General features: G+C 49.5%; 3 protein-coding genes across 3 annotated transcripts; 1 reads left to right on the forward strand and 2 right to left on the reverse strand.

Moving 5' to 3' along the window:
* Positions 1-1,313: 1,313 nt before the first annotated feature.
* On the reverse strand, positions 1,314-2,669 carry H257_14793 (hypothetical protein). The gene has a single exon (XM_009842679.1). It carries the CDS (start codon positions 2,185-2,187, stop codon positions 1,528-1,530), a length of 660 nt encoding a protein of 219 aa, XP_009840981.1. The 5' UTR covers positions 2,188-2,669; the 3' UTR covers positions 1,314-1,527.
* Positions 2,670-4,125: 1,456 nt separating this feature from the next.
* H257_14794 (hypothetical protein) lies at positions 4,126-5,370 on the reverse strand (the record flags this gene model as incomplete). The annotated part of the gene is made up of 1 exon (XM_009842680.1): positions 4,126-5,370. The coding sequence occupies one exon, from the start codon at positions 5,368-5,370 to the stop codon at positions 4,126-4,128; it is 1,245 nt and encodes a 414-aa protein (XP_009840982.1).
* A 2,480-nt stretch (positions 5,371-7,850) lies between these two features.
* Positions 7,851-8,917, forward strand: H257_14795 (hypothetical protein; the record flags this gene model as incomplete). The annotated part of the gene is made up of 3 exons (XM_009842681.1): positions 7,851-7,920; positions 8,090-8,272; positions 8,619-8,917. The coding sequence occupies 3 exons, from the start codon at positions 7,851-7,853 to the stop codon at positions 8,915-8,917; spliced, it is 552 nt and encodes a 183-aa protein (XP_009840983.1).
* Positions 8,918-15,698: the final 6,781 nt, after the last annotated feature.

The following is a 15,698-nucleotide window of genomic DNA, read 5'->3' on the forward strand; positions in this document are numbered from 1 at the left end:
TGAACGCCTTTACTATCCCCATCTATGTTCACCGTGATTGTATCAATCACCCCGGCAAGTCCTGCTTCTACTGCGGCGTTACCAATCACACGCTTCCTGCGTGCCCTACCCTAAAGTCGGACTATGCCCGCAACTCTATGCGTCCTGGTTTTGACCGCGCCGTCTTTGACAAACATGGCTCTGCCTCCCAGAAGAAGCGCAAACGATATTATGTCGCTCCGTCGCGTCCTATTCAACGTCCTCGTGATGACCGCGAAGATCGCGATGGCCCTAGTGGCAACCAGGGCTCTAATAGCCACCATGGATGGGGACCTAGTTCCTCTAGTGGTCCTGGAAATGGCGGGTGGAACAACAATCGTGGCAACAGCCGTGATAAAAATCGCGACCGCGACCGCATCCGTGATCGACAACGCGACCTAGGCTACGGCCGCACTCATCGCGGAGGTCTTTATGACCAGGCTGGCTCTGCTGCTCGTACAGCCGCTCGTCCATTTATCCATCAAGGCAATCGCCTCAATGGCTTTGCCAACACCCACATCTTATCCCATCACTTTGTGCCTCCCTCCACTCTTAACCGGGTCCTCCAACGTCCCAACCCACCATCGGTTTTGCCAAAGGTGTTCCAACCGGGCTCTGCCCCACTTTGTGATTTTTTTGCATCTCCGCCCCATGACCTCCGCTTATTGCGGCTACTACCCTCGCTCCCATCACTGACGCACCGGGCGAGCTTCCCGACCACTTCCCATCTCCAGTGGATGCCGGCGATTTAGACTTCGCTGAAGTCCATTCTGCCGAGTTACTTATTACCGAGCGTTTGCCCCTGTACCCACCACGACCATTGTTCCAAATTCCGGTGTTCTCTTTCTGTAGAAACCGGACTGTTTATGCCCAATCATAGGTCAGCTAAACAGTCCGTTAATAATCATCTTTGGTTTTGCCCTCGACCACACAAGTGTTCTTCGTCGTCATTCCTCCCCAGTGCTACCTCTTTATCGTCCCTCTTGACAAAAATTATTGGGATCTGAGAACTGCTGGTACCGGTGCAGATGCTCTTAAACGTGTCGCGTTTGTGACAGCGCCCAATGCTGTGTGTTAACGACGGAATTGTTGTGATATCGACGAGATTGTTGTGATAACGACTTGTTTTGTGTGAAGAAGGCTGGTTTTTGTGTGAAAGCGACCAGTTTTATTGAGACAACGACGAAGTACATGTGCTAGCGCCATATCTGTTGTGTGTGAATCTAATTTCGTTGTGACGGAGATATTACCTCGTTGGATTTGCGGTCGTAGATCTGTTGGTCTTCTGTGCGGACTACCTCAAACTCAACGCTGGGACTCCAAGATTCCACGACGATATCCTACAATGCGGCGCCATAGCTGAACAGCGCATGTTGGAATTCACCATACTGTCGGCGCCAAAGGTGAAGTCAAGCGGCTCGGTATTACGCGTCCTTCGCAAGGTCCATCAAGCACGCTTGCTGGACGACAAAATACACCACTTCAACAACCTTGTCACAACCGGGTAAGTCACAGACGCAACACCAATTCAAAATCAAGCTTGTATCGTAACAACACGGAATATGTAGATAAATGATAATGACAATGACTAGACTTAAACCAGCATCCTCCAGTGTCTCCACTACTACTCTCCATGAGCGTCATCGTCAAGCTTACCATGAACAGCAATCCTACGCTAGTATGCAAACCGAAGAAACGCACAAAGTGTACAGGACAAACGATAGACGTGAATACAATTTGCCACCGATGGGTGACGCGAATGAATGACACGGGTTGGTTGGTGAGCACGTGGATGAACACAAGGTGAGCGGGCCAAGGTGAGCATGGACCGGCACATGGTGGACATAGCATTTGCACAAAGTGGGCATGTGCTAAACACGGGGTTGGCAACTTGGGCATGCAGTACAAAAGAGACAGACATGGCATGGACCGGACACGGGGCAGACAATTCGAGGACACGGACCAGAAGTGCGACAGACATGGAACAGGTGCAAGCACTCTGGGTAGTGGTGAGCAGACAGATCGTGGACATGGAGCCAGTACACATGGTTCATACTGCGGGACGTGAAGGTATTCATCGACGGACATGGGGTATCCAAGCGACAGACGTGGGGCATGCATACGGCGGGGGATGAGTTGACTCGAGGTAGACATGCAGTCAGTATACATGGTGTACACAAGTGTAGACGTTACTACAAAGGTACAATTCAACCCAGACGGCTTTCAAACCACATTAACTACTTCTAACCACATGTCCACAATATACACAATACGTGGAGATCATTTTCATTACAGCACATACACAGGTAAAAACTCAGGTGAAACATAGTTGACGTAGACAAGGATGCGATCGTGGTACGCGGGTCGTTGGTTAGCATGCGCAGGGAGTGGGTTGATGCTAGCAGCAAGTTGACTGACTTCAGCGGGACTTAGGTGGAATTGGGATGGCGACGTGGACAGGAAGTTGGTGACGTAGGTGCGATGTGGCTAGAAGAGGGAAGGGATGTCGTGGAGGCATAGGTCGGTGGCGCAGGCAAGAAGTGGTTGGGACGTGGGACTGCAGTCTGGGCTTGAATTGTTTGACGTGGGCAAGAGGTGGGTGGATGCGGGCGATGGTATGGGCAGGATGTGGTTCGGTGGTGGACACGACACACCAAAATGCAAAGTGACGAAACCAATTAAAACTTTATCCGGATAAATCAATCCTCGACATTGATATATAAAATATGAGAGGTATAACCTTGTGAGGCTCATGCCGCCGAGCCACTAGTATCCGTATTCTCCTACCCTCCGTGTCACTGTAAGTGCGGGACTCAGAAAAATATAGTATACCTCCTCGTATAAAAATACAAAACACTCCAAGATCCTATAACGATCATGCATTTATAAAGGTGTAAGATACAACTGTCCAATCATAACAATCAAAAATGCATGTCTCAGGACCAATCACGTGTCTTACCGTGGCCGGGTGGCAGTTAGTTGTACTTGGCTGCGAGTGTTTGACTGAGGCCATTGGGAAGCCTGACCAAGTAGCTGCTGTTGCTGTGCAGCAGCACTTCACGGAGTATGGCCTCGCGCTCGCTGTTCGTCAGGATGCGCTTTTTGATGGTGATTCCTGAATGTTTATCATTATGAGTGTTTGTTTTATATAAAGTATTTTATTGCTGTATTGAAATCATCACAGCGACTTCATTTCGTTGAATTTCCCGCTCGAAGTTGGATCAAATCGGGGTTTTGGCACTGGCTTTCGAATGGTCCAATCAGAGCGACTAATTTTGAACCCAAGAGAGCGATTTCGATTGTCAAAAATGTCTTGAGAATATAATGAGAGTCATGTCAACCCTCCTCTAGGTCGCGCACTTATAGTGAGTGACACGGAGGGAGTATGTTTAACTTGAGACACTTTTGAGATAACAAGCCTCCTATATCCCGAGATTCGGAGTTTTGATTTCCAATTTATAGAGGTTTATAAGTATTACAGGCAATTGGACTATAGTATCCTATACATACTACCATGTAGTTTCAAAAGAAAACAGTAATCTGGACGTCACGCATTTCTTGTAGAGGAGGGCTTAAAAAGTCTCCAATGCACAGATTCGATTTACTATGAATCGTCGACAAAAACATAACTTTTCAAGAGTCTGGCCTGACTTCATTCAACCACGAAGTGACCATTTGTCCGGGGGAAGGAGTGTGGTACACCAACATTCATTAGTACCTAAATTATTTTATACAGTGCATCTGATCTGTGGATTGGAGACTTTAAGCTATCCTATCTTGTATAGGGGCACATGATACGCCCAAACAATCACATGAACGTTGGCATAAAACTCCCAAGTCCCCACCCACTGTCAATACTTCAAAACATTTGTTTCAGCTTTCTAACGTAATAATATTAGTGCGTAAACCTCCGATTGTGTTCGTTTTGTTTCGACATTTCCTTTAATGCGTGGCCAAAAACGGCGACGTCCGAGAAGGTGACTCTTAAATTTATTTGTACCGCGATTTCTGCGTGAGTGATTCACTCGGATCTCTAATATATAAATCCGAATCCAACGATTCTATTAACAACATACCATATTTCAAATGGATGCTAATATTGTAGTATTATTTCTTGGTCCTGATCTCCACACACCATAAAGCCCCGTATTCGGCGTTCTGAACGACACATTCGTTCTTGGTAAATTCACTAAAGCAGGAGTTCAACCCAGGGATGAAACACCAATCGCATGTGTTGCAGCCATCAGGGGCGGCAGTCGTAATAGGCACTGGCTCCGTGATCGGTCCACCGTTGAATATGGTGGTCTCTTTGGCAAACTGGTTGATGCCTTTGTACACTTCGAGGCCGCGTGTGGGGATCGTCGACGCTTCCGCAACAAAATCATTGCCCACCACTTCAATTGTCACGGCGGGCTTTTTGAACTCGAGGAAGGCGTAATCTGAGAAAACTCCATACGCGAAGTAAAATGTTTTGGCCACCGGTCCAGGGGTGTATGCCCCCATGACGCTTTGCAATCTACGACCGAGGACATCGAACTTCTCGTCAAACCCCCCGCCGATGGGCTCCTTGGTGTCCCCATATGGGTACAAGATGTACCCCCCGTATGCGTGAATGTGAATGAACCCTTGAATTTCACTGCGTTTGGATATGAGCCATTCATTGATGCCCGCAGTTTCAGGCTCACTGAACGCAGACGGACCGGGGTAATCGGCGGCCGAGATGGCGGGGGGGTTGGGGTGTTCGAAGGGAGTCGGCCAGTTCCGGTTCAAGTCGACTTGGTTGAAACTCTTGCGCTGGGCCCGATAGTGCTCCTCCCACGAGACCTCATAGCCGTCAATGTTCACGACCGGTACAAAGTACAAGTCGTACTCGTCGGCGGCCGTGGGTCTATTGTTGGCAATATCATCCAGAATCGACGCGAACGAAAACAGAATCGACGACCCCGAGATCCATTCGCGGGGGTGTTGAAGGGCTTGAAAATACAGCGACTGCGAGTGGCCTTTGGTCAACTTGTACCCGTAAATCGTGGCCCCCCTGTACGTCTTGGAGATGACAAACTTGCTCAGAAATTTCGGGTTTTGGGCGACCAAGGCATCGGTAAACTCGTAGATTTGGGCGACAGTACGGAAGCAGTTGTGGGACGCACTAGTCGAGTACTCTCCGGCTTTAAGGGACGGGATGTAGTTGGCGTTTTCCTGGTTGCAAGCGCGGTTGATTTTGGCATCGTCTTGGAGGGCAGCCTCCTCCTTCAACGTTCGAGCGCGGCCGTCGATGCCCGTGAAGGTGTTGTTGGTTTGGGCGGTGGTTGCCGACGCAAATAGGGCAATGGTACTGAGGAGGGTGAACTTCATGGCAAAATGAAAAATAAGGAAAGGGATTGTAGACTGCCAAAACGCTCTGGAAATGGTTCGTGATGGTGCGGTAGGGATTTGCAAGGAATTCTCAGGCAGATAGGTGGGCGTAATGACCTTGGAAGGCTTGTTTGGGTCCACTAACGTTACATTCTGTAGCCTCGGGATATTCAGAGGTCATTATTTCTTATCCATACACATGTGACAATCGATGACCTGACAGGTTCTCGACTGGTCATTGGTATGCTACTGCGCCGTGAGTTTATTTACATTGTACTCCGAAGTATATCTTAATTATATCTACGCAGTTTGTAACCACCTCGTGTCATGACGGAGCTGACGAGTAAACAGTTTTGACATTTGACTGCAACAGTTGCTAGGGTGTATTGTTGGCTAGCTGTGAAAAACAGACATACCAGTATTAGGTCACTAAGTCAAAAACGCCAGGACTTACAATAAAATGCCATTTTCACCGTTGGAGGCAGATATACAGGAAATATGTATTTTACTGAGGAGAAACGATGTCACTTCGTTGAAGACTTTGTTCAAAGCATGTGACTATATTTCGAATCAAAGACAAGCATATTTCCGGAATGACGGAGTTTCTGATCTATTCCGCTTAATTTCAGGAACATACGATGCGAACAAATAGAATAAATATTAAATCTATACTTGTTGTTTGTAAGAAAAAAGTATATTAATAACAGCTTACCGATTACCAAGTCTACATTTGAAGAATAAAATTATGCTCGGTGGCTCGACACGTCGCTGCGACAGGACACGCGTGGACTCCGTGACAAACTGCACATCCTTGTACGCCGGGTAACTCCAACTTTGCTATGAAGGCGCAGCTAAATCGTCCTGACCAGCCCTAAATACCCTGGCAGCGCAGGAGCTATCATGCGCTAGGATGTGGATCGATCGTAGGTGAACTCGTTGAGTTCGTCGAGACGTTGAGCAGGGAGTTGAGGGAAATACTGAATACTTCGATTTAATGTGTAAGCGCTTTGACGTGGAAATCGAGTTTCGTCATTTACGTGAGGTGAAATGAATGGGTACAAGTTTAAACATTAATAAAAATGAAGTGATAAATAAGAATGCAAAATCAATTCTATTCAAAACCTAAAGGCTCCAGATCGTTTTCTTCTTTGGGGATCTCGATGCTAGCAACTTTCGCCTCCATAATCATGGCCGATTGAGTGAATGTCTTGGACACACACAACGTTTCAGGATAAACTTCACACGACAAAGGTATGCTGAACCTCGTTCGTCGCAGTTGTCGATTAGTTGCTCATAGTGATTCGACAGCATTGATCATCGACAACAAATCTTACGTTGCTTCATGAGCCGCCTTGACGTCACCATATACCACGTCAACATCCCACAAATCTGTCCGCCACGAAAATGACATCTCCGATGAGCGTTTGTCGTCGCGTCGCAACATCGACTTCAATGTGATTGGTATTGCGGGGTTCCGCCAGGAGAACACGGACGTAAACCTCCCGTGAGGGATAGCGACGATACTGAACCGTCATGCACGGATAGTTCGAAAACTGACAGTGAGTTCCCTCGTTCAAACAACGTTTTCGTGTGACTTCAGTTACTTCGTCGTAGTCGCATGGTGGGATATGAGTCGATCCATTGAAAATCGATGGCCGTTGTACTATTGAAATGGAGTGTTAAAATTATAGTGAGAATATCAATTGTATATATACGTATGCGTCGTACAAATAGCGCCATGGCGTAACATGGACTTTCTCAAGCGTGCTCGAAACGTATTGAAGTTGTACTCCCGAAAGAGGGCATGTTAGCCGTATACATCACGGGGTTTTGACGATGCTTCAATTGCGCAAGTTTGGATCAAGCTGTCCATCAACTTTTCTGCCGCGCATGACGGGGCAGTTGTCCATATGAACCGTGGTACCGGCAACTTTCGCTTCGACGCTCGTTTCATCTCGTTCCTGTCGATTTTGAAATGAAATGCGCGCGAACGACGGTTGTTTTGGTTGACGGTTTCGAGACCCGGATAAGTCTAGCAATACTAAGTACTAGTAGAATTTTCAACCCCTTGGATCTCGCTCTTCTGCACATACCGTCAAAAGGTGTACCTGGATCTCAGATATAGTCAATATTAGTAATCCTATAGTCAAAGGGCACCATCCAATTGGCCTTAACTTGCAAGATTTTGCCGTAGTTCCAAACAGATTCAGGGGATTCAGGCAAGATCCACAATTTGACTTCAAATTTTGGAGCATTTAGTATATACTGGTAGGTCATATACACTTCAAGTTTGTATTGCAAGGAAGCACAAATATGATTCATGGCAGGGCAAGTACATACTAGCACCAAAAACATAATCCGGATAAGGCCCATATATTTGCCGCGCGATGTTTGTCACATAATTCAATTGCTATAATGGTTGACACAATGGCGTCTACGTTTTGGTTATTGGCTGTGCAATGCTGGACCAAGCCTCACCCATGACTCTGACGGCCCTTCGTCGGTATCCCGCTGTCTTTGGCATCTCGCCCGGGTCAACAAGCGTGCACGGTCGTTGACGAATTTACTCGACCTTTACTGTCAACATCGCGTCCGAAGCACCTTCTCTGGTGCTTCATGTTTTTGAAGGTATACGTTTCCGAAGGTGTCCGTCGTTGCATATCAGGTGCCGATGAGAAGACATTTCGCAAATGGGTTTGGCTATGGGTCGATCTACTAGCCAACTTACGTGCCCCCCCGGAGGCCAATAACGTGCCATTTGCGGAACCTAGAGTTGGTGACGACGACTTGTCGTCGTGCTTTCCTGGCGCTCCATTTGTACGACCGCTGCGCCAGTACTCTCGAAAACTGCGAGATAAGATCTGCACCAAACTGGCACCTGGCTCGAAGTACAAGCTTCCAGGTACAGTATCCAAGTGGTTATAACATCATTAAGGAAACTTAATCAATTGCACAGGCATCTTTCACTTCGTCTGTCCGCATTCAATTTGCCTGGGCTTCACCTTGATGTACGATTTTGAGAGTCCCTTCCACCCGTTTTCGATTTTGGCGCAGCGGCTAAAGCGACATGATGGCAAGCGATATATTATCATCGACAACGCATGCAACATCCAAAACTACTGCATGCTTCGTGAGCCTTGGATTTTCCGCAACATTTGGTTTCTCGTTGACCGTTTACACTACTCTAATCACAAAAATTGCTCGAGGTGTACACATTCTACAATGCCTAGCTAATCTCAATATTGTAGTGGCTACTGCATCGATAATTTCCCACAACTTGACAAGATCTCAACTGTTCTCCACCCTGGGGAGCTCTGGCTACATGGCCAAGGGCAATCTCATGTTGTACACGAAGCATTACATGACCAACATTAACAAAGGACGTTTGGCGAGTATTAAAAAGACGGTGAAAACGAGAAGCAGCCATGAAACGGCCATCTGGGAGGATGTCAATGCATTCATATCGAAGTTACAAGCCAACGTATTTCACCGCACTACAGAAGTGCCATGCAGTCCCAACAAGAAATGCGATCTGTGCTCACAGTAGCACACTAAGAGTGCTTACATCCGCACAGTTTTTCGTGCTCGATAACTTCAAAATAGCAGTCTTTGGACGCTGCGAAACATCAGAGTAAATACGATGCAATACTTTCACAAATACTGCTTAGTACACTGCACCATACCTCGCTTACCTCAACCACTACATACTGTAATAGTGTAATAGTGCATCTTTGAAAATCAGGGAAAGGAATGAAATTTACATATGTGACGGTCGCCTTATCTATAACAAAGCATAAACATCATGATATGATACCACTACTACGTCCACAATACGATTGCATGCATCAATCCACTCCAACACTAATTAACACTGAACGGTACTAGGAATACGCTAAGTCTTACTACAACTATTACCTCTCAAGGCCGACCATCCCACGTGCGTCGCATGTCGCCGCCAAACTGACCTAGAATACGAGTACAATCAAACAAAGATCGCGACACCCCTAGTCAGACTTGCCTAGTGATGGCGACTAGTCTTACTTTGCACCCCATAAGGCCACTCCCACCAAGGTCATTGTCATCAAGCGGCTTTAACTCGCACAAAATTATAGACACGACCTCCGCTACGCTGCGTTGCGCGCAATTTTGTGGGGGGTGCTCGCTACTGTAAGGCTTGGTCGTTGTTGGAAAAAACTGTTGGGGAAAAAGCAAAGTTAAACGTGGCACTCGAACCCTCAACCTCCCAGTTTCATCCGATTACTGAAACCACTCGCCCAAATCGGCACTATTTACAATCACTGATTTGTGTGATTGAATTAAATGAATACATTACATTAATCCCTAATCCGTACAGTGGGACTGAGGATCAGGTGTGAGTTTAGGCTACGCTGTTGTCATCTACCAGTACTACGTAGTACACGTGTGACGGAGCTGGAGCATGGGCTTGTACTACTATACCACATCGTGGTATTACCATCGCAAAGGTATATTATTCGACGGGCCGACTACCTTCGAATTTGACCGTCTTGCCTTTTATTCTACAGGACCTTTCCCCAAAGGTCGTCAGCTTTAGCTAGCTTTTAGATAGTTCACTTTTACATTTGCCTAGCATTGGATCTACTCCTTTCTTGCTGTGTTCATCTTGGCCAAGCCGAGAGTATCCCGTCCTGAAGTCCGAACCTCCGGACCTTCGTAACTTTTGTGCGTCTAACCCCTGTCACAAAAATGGTAGAGAAGCAGGGTAACTCTCCTGCCAAACCAAGAAATCCAGCACACCTGGGTGAGCAAAGGCCTCTCGATCCACCTCCCGTCCAAGCAATCGCAGACGACACTGATGTCGCATCATCCGTCCCAACCCCGACCGATACGAGACTTGACCTCGTGAGCGTGGCTGAAGACGAAGTCCTCCTAAGCAGCAGCTCTGATCAAGAGTGTAAAAGTCAGCCTGAACCTGCCCAAGCCACCCCTGTCCAGAAACAGTTGAAGCGAGACATCAACTACCGAATCCAACATCACTCCATCTCGCCCGAGCAACGAGACTTGGAGAAACGAAGGACGATGCCGCCGATACTACCTCGACTACCGCTCGTCGTGAACTGGCCTCTCTCCTCGACGACGAGAGTGATCTATCCATGGAGCCCCGAAGCTCGTCTGAAGAGCTTGTATATACAGACGATATGGCTGAAGCTAGCTCCGACGAAAACAAGTCAGACGAGTCCATGTTTCACCGAGGGCAACGACGACGAGACGCTGACCCAGTCTGTTGTCCCGCTCACCTCTACAAGTCTGATTGCACGCTTGGACTCGAACGACTCTTACTCCTCGTCAAGTGCTACGCCTGGGATGTTATCGCTACTGACCTCTGACGTGCAGTCTGCGACCGAAACAATTCATCTGTTGGCTCAAGTGTCCACCCACGTCTATGGTATACCAGTCTTGATGGAATCTACGCATGTGGTGACGACTCGCACCGTCCAGGTTAACGCTGAAGTCCAGCTGACTGTGACGAGACGAGCGTCTCCCGAAAACTACGAAACCAGTTTAGTACTGGACCAGACGAGATCGCGGTTTGACTCTTCGTCGCCGACTTGTTTGGCCCTGCCGGTTTCCGACATCGTTCACGAAACTGCCGTCTACAATCCTGACTTACCATTCGGATTATTCCTGTCGCTCACGTGGATCCGAGATCTCGAACTCCCCCCCAACTAATGGACCACGTCGTCCAGACGAATCCATGGGTGTGGAGGCCATCACGGACCATGTCGAGCCCACTCCGCTACTTGACATGGTGTCCATTCATCTACCTAACGTGGAACGTCATCAGCCCTTGACGGTATTTGAACCGGACCTACCGTTTGGATTGGCTCCTGTCGTTCGCCACGATGAACCTATGAAGATCGACGCGACTGATGAAAGGCCGTCGTTGACGAGGCCGCCAAACTTCACGCTTGATGGACCACCTCCCATCCGATCCATTACGACGACATTGGTGAAATGGAAATGGATGACAACTCGATCATGCAAGGAACTATCGAGTCGGATTTGGTCGCAAGTTCTCCGTCCAGTGCGGATCTTGCAAATCTAGAACTGCGAACCTCACTCCAAAGTGTTTCAGACCACGTTTCAGCCCAAGTCCGAACCTTGCGAGACTCGTCTCTCGAACACCAAGCTGCGACCATGGACCTTTCGCACAGAGTGGACGAAATCCTTTCGTCTACCCGTGCCTGGCAGTTAGCTGCTACCGACGAACTTGTCCACCTCGGCAACGCTGTTGATACAGTGACCGAACGGAACAAGATTTTGACTCAAGACGTTTCGTCGATCCAAGTTGAACTTCAAGCATTGGATGCTTCCGTGAATCTCCTTCGAACTTCTGCGTTGGCAGTTTCAGATCCAACGGCAATCTGCGCCAATGCCATTTCTGAATTGCATTCTTCGGTGCAAAGTCAAGCCTCGGCCACCGCTCTACTGCAGACCGCTCTTCACTCGTACGAAGATCGTGTCTCCCGCGAAGTTGAACGCCTCTAGTGTGACGTCCAAGTACTCGGTCGTCTCCTCCACCAACAACTTCCTGCACCATCTGCTCGTTCAGACGACACTCGTCCCTGCCTGAAAGCGCTTCGCCAGGAAAACCAACGCTTACACGATCTCGTCCACCATAAGACCCTTCTGCAAGACCGCGTGCTACTTCTCGAAGCACGCATTGATCAGCTAAGTCTAGACTTCTCGTTCCGTTTAGCCCAAGCTTCGATCCCGGCACCCGAACCATCCTCGGGCTACCCTTTTCAGGTACCTTCCGAACTCACCGCCCTCTTGACCAAAATGTCCAGTGAAATGGCTGATGTCAAGGTTGCTATCGACATGTCCTCGAGCAACCAAGCATTCGGTCGCGCTGTGAAGTACACTTCCATCCCGTCGTCGGACGCCCATAATCACTGTGAGTACTTCATGAAGCAACTCGTGGAACAAGCTGACCGCGGTGGTCTGACCGACGACGAACGCAAGTCACTTCTCGGTCTGAAGCTCTCTGCCGACAAGACTCCTATTACCCTGAACGCCTGGTGATTCGCCTACTCCAACTCGAAATGCGGTGGGGTCTGGTCTGAGATCCATGACAGCTTTGTGGACCAGTTCTGCAGCAGTACTCCTCGCGACCACGTGAATAACCTGATCGAAGCGTCTGAGCGTTACATGGACGAACCGGTTAGGCGTACGCAAATCGACTCCAGACGATCTTGGACGAAGCGGACTTCCCAGCTATTAAAGGGGTTGCCATGTTCAAACGCGGAGTCCGACACGCCCGGGCAGAGTCATGTCTCGAACACACCGACCGCGAACGCAACTCGATCGTCGACTGCATGAAACTCCTTCGCGCGCGTGAAGTTCGTTTAGACGAAATAACTGTGAAGCCTCAGACGTACGCCAAGCCTCGATCCAACTCATCGGCCTCTACGTCGGCGTCGTCTCGTACAACTACCAGTGAACGTTCAACTCCTCCGGCGTCGCCTCGTCTGTTAGGCCGCGGACCTCATGTCGAGTTTGAACACCAAGCGGCGATGCGGCAACTTCTCGAACTCATGACGACGAGCCATGCCCAGCAAAAAAAGGCGTTCGTCGCTTTGATCGAGCGTTCGAACCAAGTCCAGCAAGGGTTTGTCGACGCCTTGAGTGGTCAAACTCAGCCCAATTATGCGGCCCCGATCCAGCCGTTGCAACCATACGACTTCACCTATCAACAAGCAGCTCCAGTCCAGCCCGCTACTTTGTCCTTTGGACAGCCGTATCAACAACCATATGCTCCCAATACCATTGCTCCTTCCGGGCAAGCGGTCATTCCACCGAACCTGACACCGACACAGAATCAAATGCCTGGTGCCTGACGTACTCGTGTTGGCCATACCCCAGTGGTGATCTCGTCCAAGCCCGACGAAATGACGGTCAGCGGCCAAAAAGTCTGTGGTCGTTGTGATCGTCGTGGACATGGCGCCAACGAATGCTCTCGACGGACTATGCGCTGCAACTCTTGCGGCCAGACGGGACATTACCCAGGCGAACATGTCAAGCTCTGCCACTTCTGCGGCCAGCCTGGACACACCGTTGCCAAGTGCCCATCCAAGCCCCCAAATCAAGCCTGAGGCTTTGGTGCTGAGATGAACCTTACGGGAACAGGTTTCGTCTCGGCTTGCCACACTCAGTACGCTCCCTATGCGCCTGAGAACAATGCATATTCCTTTTCTTGTTCGATCCCAATTGTTACGACGGAGGAAGGACGAACGTCTTTTCTCCATCCTTCATTCAATCTTGGACTCGACTCGAATGCCGCATCTCTCTACGCACACTCATATTCACGACGACGTACCCACGCCGACGGACTCTGTTCGTCTGGCCAAGCTCCAGTCAAACTCTTCTCCTATGCACTCAAGACCCACGCCGACGAACCACGTTTGTCTGGCCAAGTCTGTTTGTGACGATTCTACGGCTCCTATTCAAGCACCATCACTCGACTCAATGGTTGCTTCATCGACTTCTCGCAACCAGATTCGCAAAAGCGCAGACGACCAACCTGCACACCCAGCCTTCTCGGACGCTGAAGTCAACGGCCTTCTTTCGTCGTGCCCTGAAATACGCGAGGAGGAATATTCCAAGGAAATCGAGGATCGACTTTACCCGATTACTACAGCTGACGTCCGCATGCAAACTGATCGCATCCGCGAACGTTGCAAGAACCCTGCACGGGACGAGATACTCAAAACTCTCAACCTCCTACCGTCCAAGGCCCACCTACTTCTGGCCCCGGTAGACATCGAGGACGAAGCCAAATGGTATGCCTAGTTCGCTGACACGCTCAATAAGTGTGGCGAGGCCAAACGCGCGAATCGCGACTTCAAAACATCCGAGACGGTCGCTCACATACAATGGGTCGACCCTAATCATTACGACGTGCTATGTGAGGCCGGCGACGAGTTTGACGACTCACCTTGCCCTGGACTATGCGCGGTGCCCGATAAATCACCTTCGCCAACGATGCCAAAGGCTTCAACACCGCTGACATCCACATCGACTAATTGGACGACTCAGATCTCACGTCCAACAATCTCGTCCAAACCATCTATCGCTTCCTGGAACGAACTACCACTCGACTACCCATCTGACAAGTCCTCCGAGTCCAGTGTGGCTCGACAGCGCATTCATTTACAGGGGACCCGAAACTACCATTGTCGCTCGTCAAAACTGGACCCGACCTATTGTGACGACCTGTTCAACGACTGTACACCTTCATGTCGCCTTGTCGCGTGCATCGCGGTGTCTGATACGAGGACACAGACGGCGACGAACCCTTTCGTCAAAGCGTACATCGACCGAGTACAAGCAACGGTTCTCATTGACACTGGGGCAACCAGTAGTTTCATCAGCGCGTCATTTTGGCATCGTCTCGGCCAGCCCCCACTCAAACAACCTCGTCTGGGCTTTGTCACTGCAGACAACTCGAATCTCGACATTTTGGGCCGCGCAAAATTTTCGTTTCACCTCGCTGGCGCCAATGTGTCATTTCCCTTTGCGTCATGGCTACGTCGCTGACTGACTGCATCGTCGGCCTCAACTTGCTCCGTTACTTGGGAGCTATCATCAACCTCAAGGACAATACCCTGACACTGTCCGACGGACAGCGAATTATATCTCTCGAGCCTCTCGACGGCCCCGTACCTACTTCACACCCGGTCGGGCTCACGACGGTGGCCGAAACTATTACCGTCCCGCCTCGATCCGTTCGACATGTCCCATGTTTGGCAGGACTTGATCTCCCTTCGTCCACTAAGTTTCTCGTGGAACCCCGAACGAACGCGCAGGCACAGATTGCAGCGGCGTTATACTGCAAAACATCGTCCAACATGATCCTCGTCGAACTTGCTAACGCTTCTCATGAACCGCTCACGCTACAAGCCAACACACACCTTGGAACTTGGATGGCGCTACCCCCGACATACTCCGAACATACTCAAAATTCTTCGTCGCAACCCCATTCGTCTCGCCTGCAGCCGGACGACTCCTTCGACTCGCCACTGAACGGAGTACCCGGGAGGGTCCTCACTCAAATTGGGGCCCCCAATATCGTCTGCCCAGTACAAACGACGACCAGTCCAGCGAAGGAACTACCCATCGACTGGTCCGACTCAACTCTCAGCATTGACCAACGAGAACTACTACGAGCGACCTTGGCGAAGTTCGCCGACATATTTGTCGACACGTCCAAAGCCCCTGGAAAGACACATCTAGTGGAGTTCAGTATCGACACGGGCGACGCGCAACCGATCCGATCCGCTCCTTAC

The sequence above is a fragment of the Aphanomyces astaci genome, assembly GCF_000520075.1.
Source record: "Aphanomyces astaci strain APO3 unplaced genomic scaffold supercont1.62, whole genome shotgun sequence".
Classification (NCBI taxonomy): Eukaryota; Oomycota; class Saprolegniomycetes; order Saprolegniales; family Verrucalvaceae; genus Aphanomyces; species Aphanomyces astaci.

Bases quoted from the DNA above. Each gene is read 5' to 3' on its own strand.
- H257_14793 (XM_009842679.1), bottom strand. From the start codon at position 2,187: ATGTATACTGACTGCATGTCTACCTCGAGTCAACTCATCCCCCGCCGT.